Source organism: Balaenoptera physalus (genome assembly GCF_965194825.1).
Source record: "Balaenoptera physalus genome assembly, chromosome: 19".
NCBI classification, from domain to species: Eukaryota; Metazoa; Chordata; class Mammalia; order Artiodactyla; family Balaenopteridae; genus Balaenoptera; species Balaenoptera physalus.
The window spans coordinates 4,629,877-4,649,915 of NC_138900.1; the positions used below are offsets into that span (position 1 = coordinate 4,629,877).

The 20,039-nt window shown below is 43.5% G+C and overlaps 3 protein-coding genes across 6 annotated transcripts in view; 1 reads left to right on the top strand and 2 right to left on the bottom strand.

Moving 5' to 3' along the window:
- Nucleotides 1-20,039, bottom strand: part of LOC309648210 (zinc finger protein 677-like) — a 205,574-nt gene that overhangs the window by 125,518 nt on the left and 60,017 nt on the right. The gene's annotated exons all lie outside the window — the stretch shown is intronic.
- Nucleotides 1-20,039, bottom strand: part of LOC309648115 (zinc finger protein 525-like) — a 219,054-nt gene that overhangs the window by 74,318 nt on the left and 124,697 nt on the right. The gene's annotated exons all lie outside the window — the stretch shown is intronic.
- The window catches only part of LOC309648142 (uncharacterized protein), a 28,342-nt gene that overhangs the window by 1,324 nt on the left and 6,979 nt on the right, over nucleotides 1-20,039 (top strand). For 2 of the 4 annotated variants that reach the window (XM_082436412.1, XM_082436413.1), the window contains exons 2-3: nucleotides 7,055-7,144; nucleotides 8,624-8,750. In XM_082436412.1, the coding sequence (XP_082292538.1) occupies nucleotides 7,073-7,144; nucleotides 8,624-8,750 (199 nt within the window). In that variant the 5' untranslated portion in view covers nucleotides 7,055-7,072. Of the gene's footprint in view, nucleotides 1-824; nucleotides 1,059-4,921; nucleotides 5,102-7,054; nucleotides 7,145-8,623; nucleotides 8,751-20,039 lie in introns of those variants that run through there. The other 2 variants (XM_082436411.1, XM_082436410.1) reach the window with 2 other exon arrangements.

Below are 20,039 nucleotides of genomic sequence, written 5' to 3' on the forward strand. Positions count from 1 at the left end.
TAGTTCGTTCCTTTGGCTTTTCTTATCGCTTCTTTTTCGCTACATTTTCCTGGTTAAAATCCTTTACTGCCCTCCGCCCCCCCCTGTGAAGTTCTTTTCTGCGAGGTGGATTCGCTCCGCCTCAGCCTCGCCCTCTCGGCCCCTGGAGGGCAGCCATGGCCGCCCTGCTCCCGGAGAGCTCGCGTCCTCTCCCCGGTGCCGGGATTCTGGAGAGCCCGCCCCTCTCCTGAGACCCCCTCCCTCCCTCCCTCCCTCCACGCCCGTCTTTTTTCGTGTCTTCCTCAGGCCGGTCCTTCAGCTCCCCCTGCCTCCGCTTCTTAGCCACCCCTTCCCCTCACCCCGCATAGGGGGAGGTGACCTGGGCCAGCCGTGTGACGCTCAGTGTTCTTCGGTCTCAAATTCCACCCCGCTGGCAAATGCGCACTTCCGGTGGGCGGGCATCTTAATTCAGTCGACATCACGGTAAATACGTGGGCGAGGGGGATCAGGAGAAGCAGGGACAGAGCGGTTGACAGAGAAATAGGAAAACTAAGGTGAAAATAAGAATGAGTGAGAACAGATGGCAATGTAGAGGATGGGTGAGGGCCTGTTTCAATGAGTACTTGGTAAGGATGTCAGTGATATTTTAACAGTTGAAAGTGAGTTCCGTCAGTCAATTTAGTATTGCGTTTTCTTCCCTTTTATGTGATCTGTGAGCTACTAAGTAGATGTTCCTCTCAAGTACCTCTTGTCTGTTCTCTGCGAGTGATGAAGAATGGGCTGGATTGACCTGGAACCTTCTTCCAACAGAGCCCCTCTATTCACGATGAAGACGTTTGCCCAGAGCTTATTTCTAAGCTGACCCCTTTCAACGTTTTCCCAGGAGGACCAACTTCTTGATCTGCATACTGAATGCCCAGTGTCCTTCAGTTTGCAGCTTGTGTCTGTTCCTCTCGCGATCCTGTGCCCATAGGTCTCTGTGCCTTTCAGCCCTGTTTGCTCATGCATGCATGAAGGAGAGGAGGAGAAATGGAGAAAGTGGAGAGGAGCCTGTAGGTGCCTGCCGGAGGGATACGGAAGTAAGTGTGGGCCTCTAGATGAGCCCAATGAATGGTGTGTGCACCTGTCCCAAGCAGAGTTGTGGGATCATGGGGTGTGTGGAACTGTTGGCAAGGGATGCTGCAGTTCTGGCTGGAGCATCTGCAAGTGCGTTTTTGGGTGGGTGTGGGCTGCGTGGAATGGTTTGGGGTGCCCTAGTGTCTTAGCTCACGTTTCCTGGGCACAGATGCGGAGACAGATTTGCACGCATGGGTTTAATCGAGTAACTCGTGATCACACCTGTGGAGGAATGAAGGCAGTGGATTTGGCAGAGAGAAATGTATTCCTGCGGTCTTGTTAGAATCAAGGGCTGAGCCGAGCCCACAGGGAGCTCTGTGTGCAGGAGGATGGTGTGTTGGTCCTAACGGGTGCCTAGAGGGTGTCCCACAGAATCCACGCCACTCAGTGACGTCTGTGGGATCTTTTGGGAAGGCAAGAATCATCATGCATCCCATACAGTAATTACAGGGAAAACCTTCAGAGATCGTTTTGTGGGTTACCTTTTGTGTTCTGAGATATTTTGAGTTGCAGGTGAAGAAAGTTCCAGTAGCATTTTGGAAGATACGAAAGAGAACTTGGAGTGTTTTCTTCAAAGATGTTGGGGTCTTGTTGGGACATGTGCATCACTGGAGACGCCTCTCTTAGTAGTAGTTTTTGGAGATGACAGTTTGTGCTGAGGTCACTGAATGAAAAGATGGTGTCTTCAGTCTAGTGGGTCCTCGAGGGTCCTCATGTGTACTGTTCCATCTAAATGCATGCGTTATTAGGGTTTGGAATGTTTTGTGGGGTTTCATAGTAGGATAAGGGATCATTATGGAGTGTCTTGGGAGTGTCTTGGGCCGCATGAGACTTCGTGAAGTCTGTATGACTCCAGAAGGGAAACATTGGGTCTTAAGCTGCAGATGGCAGAAAGGGTTCATAGGGAGGACCTGTGGGGGATGTGTCTATGGGCACAACTTGAGAGGGGCCATAACGCCCTATGACTCGGGGAAAGATTGTTCCAGGAATCGGGGGCAGTCAACACCAAGGTGAATTGAAGTACAGAGGCTCATTGTTGGGAAAAGGCAGCTTCTGCTTTCTTCCTGCCAGGCCAGTGGTGGGTTCTCTACTGTCCTCTGCACATCTGTCCCAAAACACCACACACAGACACACACACACACACAACAGTCACTGGGCAGCTGGGGAGCAGAGGAGCAAGATGTTTTAAACTAAATGCGGAACCAATGCGAAGGGCTGCTGTGGGCTGAGCAGGGCATTTGGAGACAGGAAGGGGAGCCTCATCTGGGGAGTTACAGCCCTGGCACTTGCGGGAAAACTCAGGAGTGGGATGAAGGAAAAGCTCTGTTCACACTCACCAGTGGATCTGGGGCTCAGCAGTTAGTAGAGTGTAGAATGGGCTGAGCTGATGGGGTCAGACGACAGAAAGGAACTTGCGTTCCTACCCAGCACACACTCACCCTTCATACACGTTTCTCTGTTGTGTTCGCTAGAATGTCAGTGATGGTGGTTTCCCAGATAGGTGACTTGAGGAAGAGAAGTGTTTTCTCTCTTTGTGCCTTGCCTCCCTCAGGTCTTCCAGCTTCCCCTCTGCTGTTCTGTTCAGACACCCACTTCCTGCTGTGCTTTTGCTGTTTGCACAATCCCAACCACCCCATCAAGTCAGGATTTCAGGCTGTGACCCTCCCACTCCCCGGCCCCACCGCAGCATATGGGATCTTACTTCCCTGACCAGGGATCGAACCTGCGCCCCCTGCGTTGGAAGCACAGAGTCTTAACCACTGGGCCGCCAGGGAAGTCCCAGGTTGTGATTTTTTTTTTAAGCCAATGTCACTGCAGAGTGAGAAATCCTAGACACCGAGACCTTTTCTCCATCGAGGGGTCTAGGCAGCCGGGAGGCCTCTCCTTTTTCTGCTGATTTTAGGCTCTTTTATTTCCGAACTGGGTCTTGCTCAGCCTTAGGCACCTACCCCTTGGTCGAGCTCACTGCGGTCCCGGTTGAACTTACACTTGCCCTTCGCGCTTGTTAAGGGTAAGGGGCTTTGTCTGGATGGAGGACCCTTGGCTAGACCCGCCTGTGCTGTTCCTGGTCAGCTCCTTCCTCACTCTTTCCAGGGCAAAGGCCCCCTGCACACATCCGTCCCCCAAAGTGAAGACCATGGCGCAGGGTGTACGAGTTTCACTCTGTGTTCTTCTCATTAATTTGCTGACTACATACGGAGTATGTACTGTAGTCCGGGCTTGTCTTGTCTGCATCAGGGGTAAAATGATAAGCCGGTGGAATACACTCCCCTGCCTTATCCGGGTGGTTTTTCCGTCATGGAGCCAAGCACACCCTGTCACTTACTCACAGCCGTGCAAGTCAGATGCCCCAAAGCAAAGGACGGGTGCACTCATTCTCCTGTGACCCTCCACTTCCTTGCCCTCCTGGCATCCCCATCACACCCAGCTGTGCCTCCTCTGCTGTCCCTGTGGGGCTCGTCACCGCTGGAGAAAAGCACACCCCCAGACTGACCGGTCTCACTTCAGGTTCCCGGCTCTGTCCCCTCACGTTCCCTGTGTCTGCTGCATACCTTTCCTTTACAGGCCCTCATCAGCCCAGTTCATCCTCTCCCATCTTTCCTCTCTGAGACCCTGTTTCTTCTTCATGGAGCCCCTGGAGCGAAGGGAAGAGACCTCCTCTAACTGGCTCACCCATCTGCCTCAGGGCCTGTGTTCTCTCCTCAGTATCGACTGTGAAGTCTGTCCCTGCTCCTGGCTGCGGCTGACGCTGCGATTGTGCCCTTGTTGCCAACTTCACTGTGTCAGGACGGCGTGCCATCCTTCCTCCACTGCATCATGTATTTGACTTTTAGGGGTTTATTTTCATCAGCATACACAAATGGTGGTGTTGCCTACCTTACACACGAAGACCAACACACACACACGCGCACACACACACACGCCAAAACCTTTTTATGCACTCTACCATCTTTATTTTTTTAATTTTTTTTAAAAATGGGATTATTTATTTATTTATTTTGGGCTGTGTTGGGTCTTCGTTTCTGTGTGAGGGCTTTCTCTAGTTGCGGCAAGCGGGGGCCACTCTTCATCGCGGTGCGCGGGCCTCTCACTATCGCGGCCTCTCTTGTTGCGGAGCAGAGGCTCCAGACGCTCAGGCTCAGTAGTTGTGGCTCACGGGCCCAGTTGCTCCGCGGCATGTGGGATCTTCCCAGACCAGGGCTCGAACCCGTGTCCCCTGCATTGGCAGGCAGACTCTCAACCACTGCGCCACCAGGGAAGCCCCCAAAGCATTCTTAATTAACTACATTGTCCCCACTACTAAGTACCTTTTTTTCTATGCTCCATTTCAGATCACAGTGTACTACAAACTTGTTTATGTTCTTTGTCTTCAATTCTTGCCTCTAGTTCCCCTGTGAACCCCACCCAATCAAGCTTTCACATCCACCAGCGACTGATACTTTCTTTTCCAGAGTCACCAATGACCTCCTCATCTCTCAATCCAGTCATTTATTTCCTCTTCTCATCTTGCTTGTCGTATGGGCAGCGTGTTGCGCACTCGATCACTCCTTCCTTGAAAGACTGATTTTCTTGAAAGACTGATTTAACCTTTAAAAGTCTGTTTGCTTCAATTTTCTTCTCACTTCCCTGTTCCCTTCTCGCTGTCCTCTGATGAATTTTTCTGAACACCCTGGTTTCTGAACGTGGGAGCATCCAAAAGTTTTAGTCGTTGAACCTCTTCTCTTGTCTGCATCCGCTGCCTTTCCTCATCATTTCTTCTCATGAGTTTTCAACACCACCTGCTCGTCTCCCAGTTTGCCGTCTCAAGCCCACATCTCTCCCTTAGAGTCTGGAATCCTGTGTCCAGCTGTCTCCTCGACATCTCTGCTGGGACATCTAACAGGCATCTCCGCCTTAATTTGTCCAAAACTGACTCCTTGAGATCCCTGGCCATGTTCCCCCTGCCATCTAACACATCTTGCTTAAGGGCGACACCATCCTTCCTGGGGCTCTGATGAACATTTTGGTATGTATATAAAATACATAAAACACTACATTATGTGTAATTGTTCTAAAATGTAAGATACAAATATATTAGATGTTTACTTAAAATGAATGATGGAATATGTGGTTGCTAAAATTCTTTTTTTCTTATGGAAGAAAAATGTTTGGAGACCAAGGCCCTTCCTCATCAGCTTCCCCTAGTGCCTCTCTGACCTCCCCTCCTGCCGTCTCCTCCTCACCCTGCTCCAGCCACCCAAGGCTCCTTCCTTTTCCTGGGGTCAAGGTTACTACAGTCCCAGGGCCCTCACAGGGGCTGTCCCTCAGATCCAGGTGGCAAACACGCTTCCTCCCCCAGGTCTTTGGTCTGATGTCAGCGTCTGAGTGGAGCCTTCTCTGACCACCCCCCTCCCATTTAACATGCCAGCCACACCCTCCCCCCCACCTCTGGTCCATAACGCCTGCTCTGCACGTTTCCTTCTGCTGCTTCCCCTTCCACTGGCTGAGTCCTGGTGAGAACCAGGCCTCAGGGGAGAGCAGACCCACAAGGAGGTGTCACACCTTTCAGAATGGCTATTAGCCAATAGATAAGAGATAACAAGTACTGGCAAGGGTGGGGATAAAAGGGAACCCTCCTACACTGTTGGTGGGAATGTAAATGGTACAGCAGTTGTGGAACTCAGTGTGGAGGTTTCTTCAAAGATGGAAAATAGGTCAGGCAGACCGCCTGGCAAGCCCATTCTGGCTGTTGACGCAAAGGAGACAGAGTCAGTATTTGGAAGGAGATGGCTGCGCTCCTGTGGGCATCCCTGCATTAGCCATGGCAGCTGAGGTGTAGGAACAACACGAAGGTCTGGTGACAGATAAATGCGTTATATATGTATACCATGAACTATTACTATTCAGCCGTAAAAATGAAGGATCGTGCCATTTACGACACTGTGGATGAACATGGAGAACATTCTGCCACGTAAACTAAGCCAGACCTAGAAAGACATACTGTCTGATCTCGCTTATGTGTGGAAACTGAAAAAGGTAAACTCATAGAACCAGAGAGTAGAATGGTGGTTACCAAGGTCTGGGAGTTGGCGAAAATGGGGAGATTTTGGTCAAAGGGGTAAACTTTCAGTTGTAAAATGAGTAAGTTCTGGGGAGCTAGTGTGCAGCATGCTGACTGTGGTTAACTGTAGTGTACTCCTATATGCTTGAATTTTGCAGAGAGAGTAAGTGTTACGTGTTCTCACCACACGGTCACACAATGGTAATTGTGAGTTGATGGAAGTGTAATTACTTGATTGTGGTAATTATTTCACAGTGTATGTGTCTGTCAAATGATCACATCGTACACCTTATATTTACACCTTTTTAATTCGTCAGTTATACCTCAGTTAAGCTGGAAAAGAAAAAGCAAGTGGGGGCTGTGCTGGGCTTGCCTCCTCTGAGCACTGCTCAACCCAGGCTTCCCATTAGATCGATGAGGCATTTTGCATAGACGTGTTTTGTACCCTCTGACCAGGGATTCCTCTTCATGTAGTCAGTGTAGGGCCCAACCTCAATCATATTTAAGGTGCCCCAGGTGATTCCAATCTGTATCCATCACTGAGCATCGTGACTCTGGGTCCCCCCGTTCCTGAGGGCTGGGATCTGGGCTGAGGCTGAGGGGCTCTGCTCTGCGTGGGGGTGGATCAGGGCTGGTCTGTGACCTGCAGGGGGTCGTCGGGTCCAGCTGAGGTGCCCGCTGCTGCTGCTGTGTACGTGAGGGCCTCACCAGGAGGGGAGAGTGGTCTGAAGGAAAGTGTGGGGAAGCTCCCTTGTTGGTCTCTGTGTGGGAGTTTACTGTCCTGAGCCCCTCCTGGGACAGTGGGCAGCAGGGGACTGTCTGTTCCACGTGCTGAGGTCTTCCCTGTGTGTGTGGTGGTGACTCAGGAAGGGGGTGTGTTGATTCTAAGCATTAAACAGCCTGTTTTCCACTTTCAAGATCGACCTCTAAAGACTCATGTTGTCTGAGGAAGAAGCCCGGCAGAGGAGGAAGAGGAAAGAAAAGGAGTCAGGAATGGCTCTTTCTCAGGTAAAGTCATATTCTCAGTTGTTTCTTCTGTCTGTCCTTCCTGAAATGCCCTTCTTCGGACTTGCCAATCTTCTGTGATGCTTCAGTATGTTCTTGCTCAATAAAAGTTTTTTTTTTTTTTTTTTTTTAGTATTCTTTTTGTCATGATTTTTAATTTTCCAAGAATTTTTCAACTCTACTATTTTGATAATTTCTTTCCTTAATCTGTTAAATTAATGTACACCACTAATAACCCTTCCAATTTTGAATCAATATTTTATTAGTGGAATAAACAAATAAACTCAGTTTGGCTTTTTTTTAATAACTATATATCTAAATTTAAATGGATAAAATTATATTTGTATTTTTGAGTAATGTATTTTATAGACATTAAAGCATTATATATTTCTTCATGTTTGTACCTGTTTTTTACTAACCTACTATAGAATAATGTTGACAAACTAAATTAAGTACACTTAGTACATTTTCATTGTCCCAGAGATGTTGAAATACATTGATCAAAATGATAATTTAAAAAATCATCCAAAATACGTTGAGACAGCTGCTCTCATTTTAGTGAGTGGTGTGTCTACATGTGTGTGCATTAGTGCATGGATGTGCAAGTCCATGGCTTTTATAAAATATCATTTTATAAATAAGTTTTATATTTTTTTAGCAGTTGAAATTACATGGTACTTCTCTTTTACACTATCCCATTAATAATTTAAATAGCAAAAATGGTAACATTATGTGTAGACATGTATGTATTTATATATGACTTTTTATGCATTTGCACATTTTTCACCTTGTACTCATTTTAGGATTTTTCAGGGAACCCTCTGTCAGGGTACTTTTCATGCTGTACTTAACTATTTGTTTAGGTTTGATTAGGGGCCGACCACCTGAGTTCAGGTGCTCGCTGTGTCATTTCCTAGCTATTTGCTCTGAGGCGAGTTTCTTAGAGTGGCTGTGACACAGTTTTCTCCTCTGTAAAGTGGGGACAGGTCTTTCTCTAATGAGCTGTTATGTCGATAACAGGTTAACATATGTAAAGTCTCAAGCGTGATGCTTAGCACACAGGAAGTGTTCGCACGCGTTTCGTCATTGTTCTTGTTACCCGCATCACAATTTTAAGATCCTGATCTCCCAGTAAAGCCACTGTGGAGTCGCCTCTGAAGACGCCACGCATGTCCTAGCTCATCTGCGTACCGAATACCCGCAATGTGTAGAACGTAACATCTGACACTCCTGTGTAGACAACCTGTGTTGCGTTTTTACTTGTATATTTCATGTATCATCCACAAAAACCAGTAATCCACACTGACTCGGAGCATATCGTAATCTTTTATGGAAGCAAAGAAACTAAAATTTCAGGCATATAACTTGCTCAAAATCTGTCAGAACTCACTCTTCAACCCAGTTGACCCTCTCTCTTCTCCTTTTATGTGACAGTAAGAACTCTCCTCGTGGCCCCTTGGTGAGATGTATCTTTCATTTCAGGGACAGTTGACCTTGGAGGATGTGGCCATCACGTTCTCTCAGGAGGAGTGGGAATGCCTGGACCCTGGTCAGAGGGCCTTGTACAGGGACGTGATGCTGGAGACCTACAGGAACCTGCTCTCCCTGGGTGAGGATAACTTCCCTCTAGAAGTTGGGATCTGCCCTTGCGTATATTTGCATTTTCCCTTGTGTGCCTCTTGGGAGGCCCTGTTGTGCTTAACTGACCTGAAAGCCCTGTTGACTCAGACGTGAAAAGCTTTATGATTCGACATCAGGAGTTTAAAATTGCCTTTCTTCAGGAATCTGCCCATTTCATGATATACTAGGAGTTGTTCCAGAGCTTCAGTATTTACAAAGCCCAATGGCAAACTCTTAATATATCAGATTTCTTGTTTTCTACCCCTGTGCTTTTGATTCAGTAGTTCTAGGAAAAGAGCTAGATGTCTGCATATTATACTGTTCCCTGTGTATTCAGAAGGAGGCAGTGGATGAATTTGTGAAATGTTTCTCCAGACCCATCTGTAATGTCCTCACTCCTCAGCTGAACAAGGAACTGGGATTCTGGAAACGCCACAGTACACCATGTTCCTTTCTTTTTATGAGTACGAATTTCTGTTTCTGTTGTGAATATTATCTCCATTTTGGAGCAAGGGAAAGAGCTCTGGGCTCTGGAGAGTGAAGTGAAAAATAGCAAAAAATCAAATGAATGGGAACGTATCAAAGGTGCCAACACAGGTCGGAGCTCAGAAGAGCAGAGAGGAAACCTCACCATTAATAGTGTTTGGGAAACTTTTCTTAAGTGGGAGAGTTCTATGGGAAAACAGAAGTTTATTTCTTGTGAACTCTCAGAGGAAATTTTTCTCCTCCCTAACTTATCACTCTGTCCTTCAGCATGTAAAATGTGTCTTTTCACCCTTCAGGGGTGCTGCAGCTCCAAAACAGACAAAGGCAGAGTTTTTATCATGATCTGCACTCCGTCATCTGGCTCCTGTGAACTCTTTGGTTCCTTGACCTTGAGGAGCATGGGACGGGATGTTTGAAAGGGGTCTCTTTTCCCCTTGGTCTCTCATTCTGTTCTTGATTCCATCAGATGCTTAGTTCTTAGTCCATGTTGATCGGAGGTGACCCCTCCACAGTCCTAACCCCTGGACCTTTCCCAGTTCCATCTCCATTTGCTGTACTTGGGAGACCTAATCAGGAGATGAGAAAACACTGGCTGCTCTTTGATTCCATCTGTCACCCAGAACCTGCATGGGGCTGTCTCAAGCCCCGTCTGCCTGTTCAAATCCCTCCACCCTTCCTCCTGTTCTATTTTTGTCACACAGCTTGAGGGTGTGTAATGGGAGGTGGGTTGGATCATCTGTGATTGTTACTTAGGAAAACTGTAAAGACGGTGGACAGAGAGATCTTCTTTTTAATCCCCAGTCCTACATGAGGAGCATATGCCAGTCTGTCAGGCTCTTAGCTTGGCATCTGTGGATAGAGCACATGGTCCCATCTCAAGATCCTACAATATCTGACCCCACATCTTGTATTTTCCTGCCTTTTGCACTACTCTATCTAGTTGGGTAATGGAGACTCTTCCAGATTTCATATTCTCTTAAGTTTGCATGAATTTGCCCCTGAAACTTGCTTCTGAAATACACAGTCCTAGGGTCTGAAATTTTATCCTATTTTTTTGCCGTGATCATCCACCTTTAAGTAACGGGCGATTTTTGGTGGACTCTCCTATGGAGTGGGTTTCCTTGGTGACAAAATTCTTGATGGAGAATACTGTCACTTATATCTTGTGACGTTATCCTGCTACATAAGAAGCACCACTTGAAGCTACTCAGTAGAGTGGTCAGCATGTCCCAGGATACTGAGATGGAAAGTATCAGGAGAGCCTGACTGATAAGTGTTTCAGTAATCTTTCCAGTTTGGAGGAGTGTCATGAAAGCACCTCTCAAGGACACTGTGACAGTGGTGTTCACATATGCTAATGACCATCCCCTTTGTGCCACAATAAATAATACGAATTTCTGCTGGGAACAACATTTGTTATGAAGATCATATCCTCATATCTCTGAGGCTGTTGACTAAACTGTTGTCCATACCACATTTTCTATCCTCTGTGTGTGCCATTGTTCATTCTACCTCGACACATTATTTTCAAGCAACTTAGTGAGGGAACTTATGAAGCTGAATGATGCCTTCAGTGAAGTACCGTAATTTGTTGTGTTTGAGCCGCTGCTACTCTTTGTGTTCTTTGTTTCATATTTGCAATGTGTGGGAGGGGGGGATTAGGGAGTGGATATTGTTTTCTATATTTTACAGTATTTCCTCCTTTAGAGTTGGGGGTATGGCTCAGCAGCTGTTTCCCTAAATCCTACACTTAGTCCAGAATATTTTGAAAACATATTCTTATTAATTCCTTCTACTTCTTCTCACCTGAGTACCAAATATTAAATTTATTACAGTTTTTAAGTTGGGATTTTTAATATCTTGAGAATATATGTATTTTTAATTGTCACTCTCTTAATCCCAGGAATACCATTTGATTGCCTTGCCATAATTTGTTATATAAAATTCATTGCTTTTCCTATTGTATGTTTTCAATTTTCTGTACATGATTTGTTGAATTTTATATAAATTTCACTGAGTTTTTATTTTGGGGCATGACTGTGATATTCTAATAATCATGCTCCCTGTCTAGGTTCATTGTGTCCATGTTGATACACTGAATTAATACTTATATATGCCGTTGTGTTTTATAGAAAATTTAGCCCATTTCTTGCACTTTATGAACTTCTCCACTGTTGTTTCTGACACCTGTATTTCCTGCAAAACTTCTAACGTTCTGGAAACTCCATTCCTTTTTTTTTTTAGTTTATTTTATATTGGAGTATAGTTGATTTACAATGTTGTGTTAGTTTCTGGTGTACAGCAAAGTGATTCATCCATACATACATGTAATAGTTTGCATCTGCTAATCCCAAACTCCCAATCCCTCTTCTGGAAATTGCATTCTTGAGTGAACACAGGAAGACCGTCTTGTTCCCCGTCTTCCTTTCCATTAGCTTCATATAAAGTGCACCTGGTCCCCGATGTCCCTCCTACTGGTGCTGTGCTGTTGTCCTCTGGCTTATCTGCTGTGTGTGCTGGTCACCACCTCTGTGCACATGGGTCTCCTCCATCGGTCTCCACGCCACAGCCAGAAAATGTTTCTGCACGGAACTGCTGTTACTACAGCGCCCATTAATACAAGTCCTTCCCCATGAGGGCCATTCACCTGTTTTCTCCATAAGGTTACTTCTGTTCTCCTGATGATATTTATGAAGTCTAATTGATTAATTTTAGACATATTGCATATTATTGATTGATTCGAAATAATTATGTATCTACTAATACATAGTATTAACAGTAGAAGCACCCCCAACCTCATGTTCTTTTTTTTATTGTGTCAAATAACTTTCATAATGTTTTACATCATTTGAGCTTAGAAGAGTTAATATATACCACGTTTTTCTTGTTGTTTGACTATAGATTCAGTTGATGACCATGAGTATTTAAACTCACTTGATTTCTCCCCATTATCCCCCCTCAGCCGCCCCTAGCAAACACCATTCTGCTTTCTGTTTCCACGAAGTTGACTGTGTTTGATACCTCACATAAGTGGACTCATATAGTATTTTCTGTGACTGGCTTATTTCATAACATCCTCAAGGTTCATCCATGTTGTAGCACATGACGGGATCTGAGTCTTTTGTTGTTTTGCCTGAATAATCACCTTTTTGTGCATTCATCTGTCAGTGGACACTTGGGTTGCTTCCACCTCTTAGCTATTGTGCATAATGCTTCTGTGAACATGGGTATGCAAATATCTCTTCCAGATCCTGCTTTCAATTTCTTTGTTACATATACAGGGAAATGAAATTGCTAGATCATAGGTCTCTTAGTCGGTTTTGGCTCCTCTAGCAAAGTTCCATAGACTGGGTGGCTTGTTAACAACAGAAATTTATTTCTCACGGTTCTGGAGGCTGGAAGTCTGAGATTTGGGTGCCAACATGGTTCAGTTCTGAGGAGGACCCTCTTCCCCATGTCTGGCACAGAGCTCCCCAAACCCTTGGAATTTCCTGAGTGATAACAGCAATGGGAGCATCTTTTGTTATAATATTAGGTGTCTTGTCCTCAGTTTCTGAAATTACTTCAGAGCCATGAAGGTAGAATGGGTGTCTTGTTATTCATAACAAATCGCCTTAAGTCACAACTGAGTTTATGGTAATAAGGTGACCTTTGGAAATTCCCTCAAGATGGGGGGCTGTCACCAGGGGAACCAGCCATGTGATTAGAAGGTTGGAACTTTCAGTCTCACCCCTGACTGGAGGGGTTGGGGAGAGGGGCTAGAAGTTGAGTTTGCCTGCCAATAGCCACTGATTTAATCAGTCATGCCTGTGTAATGAAGCCTCCATAAAAACCCAGAAAGAGGGTTCTGAGAGCTTTCAGGTTGATGAACAGGTGGAGATTTGGGGAGGATGGTGGTCTGGGGGAAGGCGTGGAAACCCCGAACCCTTTCCCCATACTTTGCCCTATGCATCTCTTCCAGCTGGCTGTTCTTGAGTTATATCCTTTATAATAAACTGATGATCTAATAAGTAACATATTTCTCTGAGTTCTATGAAACATTCTTAACAAATAAATTATTGGAACCTCTGATCTGTAGGCTGCTGGTCAGAAGCCCTGGTGACATCCTGGACTTGAGATTGGCATCTAAAGTGTGAGGTGGAGGGGGCAGTTTTATAACACCAAGCCCTTAACCTGTCGGATATGACTATCTCCAGGTAGATAGTGTCACAACTGAGTTCAATTGTAGGACACCCAGCTGATGCCTGAACATTGCTTGTTGGTGTGGGGATCCACCCCTACCCCCATGATGGAATTGCTGATCAGACCCTTTTAGAATTCTTTCTATATTCCCAATATTAACCTATTATCAGATACATGATTTGCAGATATTCTTCCCATACCGTATGTTGTCTTTTCACTCTACCGAGTGTGCTTTAATGCACAATACATTGTAAATTTTGATGCAGTCCAGTTTATCCGTTTTCACTTCTGTTGCCTGTGCCTTTGATGTCATATCTGATAGATCATTGATGAATTCAGTGTCATGAAGGTTTCCTCCTGTTTTCTGCTAGGAGTCTTATACTTTTGGAGCTCATGTTTAGACGTATGTGGTGTAAGGCAGTGGTCCAGCTACATTCTTCTGCATGTGGATATTCAGTTTTCTTAACATCTTTTGTGGAATACACTATCATTCCCCCACTGACTGATCTTGACACCCTTGTGGAACATCATTTGACCATATACACGTTGTTTCTTTCTGACATTTATTTCTCTATTCTGTTCCACTGGTCTCTCTGTGCTTATGCCAGTACCACACTGTTTTGATGAGTGTAGCTTTGTGTTAAGTATTTTTTTTTTATAAATTTATTTATTTTATTTTTGTCTATTTTTGGTTGTGTTGGGTCTTTGTTGCTGTGTGCGGGCTTTCTCTAGTTGCAGTGAGCAAGGGCTACTCTTTGTTGCAGTGTGCGGACTTCTCATTGCAGTGGCTTCTCCCGTTGCAGAGCACGGGCTCTAGGGCGTGTGGGCTTCAGTAGTTGTGGTGCATGGGCTTGGTTGCTCTGCAGCACGTGGGATCTTCCCGGACCAGGGCTCGAACCTGTGTCCCCTGCATTGGCAGGCAGATTCTTAACCACTGTGCCACCAGGGAAGCCCTGTGTTAAGTATTGAAATAAGGATGTGGGAGACCTCCAACTTTATTCTCTTCAAGCTTGCTTTTGCTGTTCTTTGTCTCTTGAGATTTTATATGCATCTTAGGACGAAATTATCTATTTTATATGCATCTTAGGATGAAATTATCTAAAATCCCAAGAAACACTTGGGATTTTGCTAGGTATTTGCATTGAATATGTTGATTATTTTGGCTAGTATTGACATCTTGACAATATTGTATTCCAGTCCATGAACTTGGAATATTTTTGCATTTATTTGTATCTTTTCTAATATTTTTCAGCAATGTTTTTAGTTTACAGTGTACAAATCTTCTTCTTTGCTAAGGTTATGCGTAAGTGTTTTATTCTTTGATGTTATTGTCAGTGGAATTGTTTTCTCATTTTTCTTTCAGATTGTTCATCGTTAATGTATAAAAACACACTTGATTTTTACATGTTGATAATATATCTTGCAACTTTTCTGAATTCATTCATTAGTTCTAGCAGGATTTTTGCAGAATCCTCAGGTCTTTCTCCACATTTGATCGTATCGGCTGGAAACAGATAATTTTATTTCCTTTTTCTATCTGGATACCTTTTATTTCTTTTTCTTCCTATTCTGGCTAGGACTTCTAGTAATTTTTTTTCAGTAATATGTTTTATACAGATAGTGAGAGCATGTATCATTGTCTTGTTCCTGATCTTCAAGGAAAAGCTTTCAGTCTTTCAACATTGAGTATGATGTTTTGGCCATTTAATACATGTCCTTTCCTGTGTTGAGGTAGCTGTTCTGTATTCCACTTTATTGAGTGTTTTTTATCATGTTAACTTTTTTCAAATAGTTTTCCTGCATCAATTGAGATGATTGTGTAGCTTTTTTTTTTTCCTTTTACTCTTTTAATATGCAGGTTTACATGGAAAAGTTTTTATATGTTGAACCACCCTTGCATTCCAAAACTATATCCCCCTTGGTCGTGGTGTATAATTCTTTTAATGTGGTGTTGCATTTGGTTTACTATCGTTTTATTTGTGATTTTTGCATCAGTATTCATCAGAGGTATTGGTCTGTGGTTTTCTAGCAGTGTCTTTGTTTTAGTATTAGAGTAATTCTGGCCTCATAGAATGAGTTTGGAAGTATTTCCTCCACTTCATGTTTTTTTGGAAGTGTTTGAGGAAGATTGGCATTCATTGTTTTTAAATGTTGGATAGAATTCTGCAGTGAAGCTATCTGGCTTTCCTTTGTTGAATGCTTTTTGATTAGTGATTCAATCTTCTTACTAGGTATAGGTCTGTTCAGTTTTTGTATTTCTGTGTTGTTCAGTCTTCAGAGGTTGTGTTGCTGAAAATTTAGCCATTTCTCCTTGGTTTGCCACCCTTTATTTACACATAGAATTGCTTATACTATTCTCTTATAATCCTTTTGATTTCTGTAGCATCAGTTGTAATGTTCCCTCTTTCATTTCTGATTTTAACTATGAGTCTTCTGACTTTTTCTTAATCTTGCTGAGTGTAAATTTTGTCTCTCAAAGAACCAACTTTTAGTTTTGTGATTGTAGTTTTTTAATTTTCTAGTTCCTTTATCTCTAATCTTACTCTTATTTCTTTCCTTCTGGAGCTTTGGCTCTATTTTGGTCTTTTGAGATCTTTTTTTTCCCCATCTTTTCTTCCTTTCTCTCTCTCTGCTTTTTTTTTTGAAATTCTTATTCACATGATAAACCAGGATCTCTTTTGTGTACTCCTTTGTATTTTCTTTTTCCCCAGGTCTGTTGACATATAATCAAACATAACATGGTGTAAATTTAAAGTGTACAGAGTGATGATTTGATATACATATAATATATTGCTAAATAATTACCACAGTTTAGTTAACACATACATCAATTTACATAATTACAATTTTGTGTATGTGTGTGGTGAGAACATTTAACATCTACTGTCTTATCAAATTCAAGTATATAATTACAGTATTGTTCACAACAGTCACCATGCTATGTATTAGATCCCCTGAACTTATTCACCTTATAACTGAAACTGCCAATCCCCAGCCCCTGCAACCACTATTCTACTCTTTTTCTAATCGTTTGGCTTTTGTTTTTGTTTTAAAATTCCACTACGTGTGATATAATTGAGGTCATACTGTATTTGTGTTTCTCTCCTGACTTATTTCACTTGGAATAATGCCCTGAAGGTCTGTCCATGCTGGTACAGATAGCAGGATTTACTACTTAATTTTTTTTATTGCTGAATAATATTCCATTGTGTGTGTAACATTTTAAAATTCATTTACATACTGTTGGACACTTAGGTTATTTCCATGTCTTGGCTATTGTAAATCATGCTGCAACAGCATGGGGGGCAGATATCTGAGGTAGTGATTTCATTTCCTTTCAGTATGCATCCAGAAGTGGGATTGCTATATCCTATGGGAGTGAAATCATGCACCTCAGATTGGGACTTGAACCCATGCAGCCGGGACTCGAACCCGGCCAAAACCCACAGTCTTCCAACTGAGATCACACACCTGGTTTCAGGACTTAATGAAGCTCAGGTTCTTGATGTCTCATCGCAGAAAGAATTCAGTGAGAAACAAAGCGATTGGTAAGAAGTGGATTCATTTAGAGAGAAACACGCTCTACAGACAGAGTGTGGGCCATCTCAGAAGGTGAGAAAAGCGCCAGAGTATGGGGTTGTCAGTTTTTATAGGAGTGGGCAATTTCATAGGCTAATGAGTGGGAGGAGTATTCCATTTATTTTAGGAAGGGGTGGAGATTTCCAGGAATTGGGCTACCGCCCACTTTTTGATCCTTATGGTCTGTGTTGGAACTGTCATGGCGCCTGTAGGTATGTCATTTAGCTTGCTGATGTGAGCGTATACTGAGGCTCAAGGTCTAGTGGAAAAAGTCCGTCATCTTGGATCCATTTGGTTCTAATCAGTTTATGTCATGTCCTCGGGCTGTGTCATTCTTTCAAAGGTTGTGCCCTGCCTCCTTCCCTCCTGTTTCAGTAGTTCTTTTTTTGTTTGTTTTTTTAAATATTTTGAGGAACCCTCCATACTCCTGTCTATGGTGGCTGCACCAATTTACATTCCCACCAGCATTGCACTGGGTTCCCTTTTCTCCATATGCTCACCTCCCCTTATTATCTCTTGACCTTTTTTTTTTTTTTTTAATTAATTTATTTATTTTTGGCTGCATTGGGTCCTCATTTCTGTGCGAGGGCTTTCTCCAGTTGCGGCGAGCGGGGGCCACTCTTCATCGCAGTGCGCGGGCCTCTCACTGTCGCGGCCTCTCCCGTGGCGGAGCACAGGCTCCAGACGCGCATGCTCAGTAGTTGTGGCTCACGGGCTTAGTTGCTCCGCGGCATGTGGGATCCTCCCAGACAGGGCTAGAACCCCTGTCCCCTGCATTGGCAGGCAGATTCTTAACCACTGCACCACCAGGGAAGCCCTCTCTTGACCTTTTGATGATAGTCATTCTACCAGGTGTGAGGTGATAGCTCACTGTGGTTTTGATTTGCATTTCCTCCTAAGGAAGGAGCTGGAATTTGGGAAGCTTCCTCCCAGTTGTGGTTGTGGTTTTCTGTAGTTTTTATTCTCTATTTCATTTATCTCTAATCTACTTTTTTCTACTTCTGCTAGCTTTGGTCTTTTTTGTTCTTCTATGTATATATATTCCACCTATAAGTAAGATCATTCAGTATTAGTTTTTACGTGTGACTTATTTTACTGAGCATATACTCTCAATGTCCATCCATGTTGGTACAAATAGCAGAATTTCCTTCTTTTCTGTGGCTAAATAGTATTGCATTGTGTATGTCTACTAGATTTTTTTTTATCCATCCATCTCTTGGACACTTAGGTTGTTTCTACATGTTGGCTATAGTGAATACTGCTGTAATGAATGTGGGAGTGCAGGTATCTTTTTAAGACAGTGATTTTATTTTGTTCGATATATACCCAGCAGTGGAATTGCTGCATTATATGATAGCAGGGTGTTCTTTTTAATATTTTGAGGAAATTATATACCGTTTTCCATAGTGGCTGCGAAAGTTTACATTCTTCCCAGCAGTGATCCCTTTTTTCCACGTTCTGCTCAACACTTGTTATCTCTTGTCTTTTTGACGATAACCCATCCAAGGGGTGTGAGGTGATATCTCACTGTGGTTTTGATCTGCATTTCCTCCTGAGGGCAGATCTGGGTATTAGGAGGCTTTCTCCTGTTCAGTCTCACAGCCGTGTGCTGGGGAGTGAGTGAGTCAAAGGCAAGCAAATCGTCATGATCTTTCTGACACTTTTTGGCTCAGTGTTTTGGGGGTAGTCATTTGTTTGAGTGCTGCAGCTATATTACTGGTTTCCAGAGTTTTCCCAAAGGATTTTTCCCCCCTTTGGTTGTATATTGTTGTTAACTGGGTGTCTCCATGGGGTAATCATTGCCTTGAGTTTATTGGTCTTACCATCTTGCTGACATCACTCCTCATGCCTTTTATATGGCAGAGATTGTGTTAAGAGATCCAGGATATGAGTTCAAGTAATTAGAGACCCCAGGAAAAGGAACACTATTATTTTTAATATCAAACGAAGAGTCTTAGATTTTTTTTTAAAGATTTTATATAATTAGTGTTTTATTTAGTAAAATTCTTTTTTTGTTTGTTTTTTTTTAAAACTAACATTATCACATCTTAAAATTCTCAGACCTTTGCAAACACCTCCTGCTATCTTGGTATCTCCAAACAAACTCTCTGCCCACCCAGCCAGGAGATCATCATTTTGAAATCAAGATCCCCCTATTTTGCTGTACCATTGATAACATTTTATTGTACCTGCATGTGTGTGTACAGAGTAAACACATCCATCTACTCTTGATGGCCATTTCATGATTTTTCTCCCATTCTTGCACATATCCTGGAATATCATTGTGTGTTGAATACATGCCTGGAAATGGAACGCATGAGATACTCAGTTTAACAAATTTCACAGCACATATTGATGTAGGTGTAAACATGCTTTCTCCCTACAACATCACACTCTCTGCATTTTAAAATCTCTTCCATTTTTGCCCCATAGTCTATATATAATTCCATTAGTTAAAAATGGGACAGCATTGTGCTCCTTGCCAGGTCTTCTTTTCTTCTGAGGTCAGTATTTTAGTCACCCTCGTACAGTTGTATACCCACAGATATGCAGACACAAGCTGTGCACCCACATGTTTGTTACTCCCTGCCCTCCACTCTTGCCCTTCCTCATACCTGACCTTTCTTCACCAGGTGTCTTGATTTGGATGGAATACACTGTTATTTCCTAGAATTATTAAGTTTTTACTCTGGAACTCCCCAATTTCCACAACACTCCTTTACCCACCCACCCTACCCCTGCACTACTCACACTGTAAAAAATGACCCCTATTTATCCACTGAACAGCTTTCTCCAGACAGGACCTAAATCAGAATGTACAGGGCTGGTGACTCAAAAGCCAATTCCAGGAGGAGTGGCTGAGTCACACTATTATAGTGACACAGCTGAGTTCTTATATCTCCCTTTAAGTATTTCTTTCTAAGCTCCTGGTATTCGTTGTAATATTTTGTAATATATACTGCCTGAGTGGCCAGTCATGCTTAAGAACATGTCTGATTCTGTAGGTACAGGTTCAAATCTTGCTTCTCTC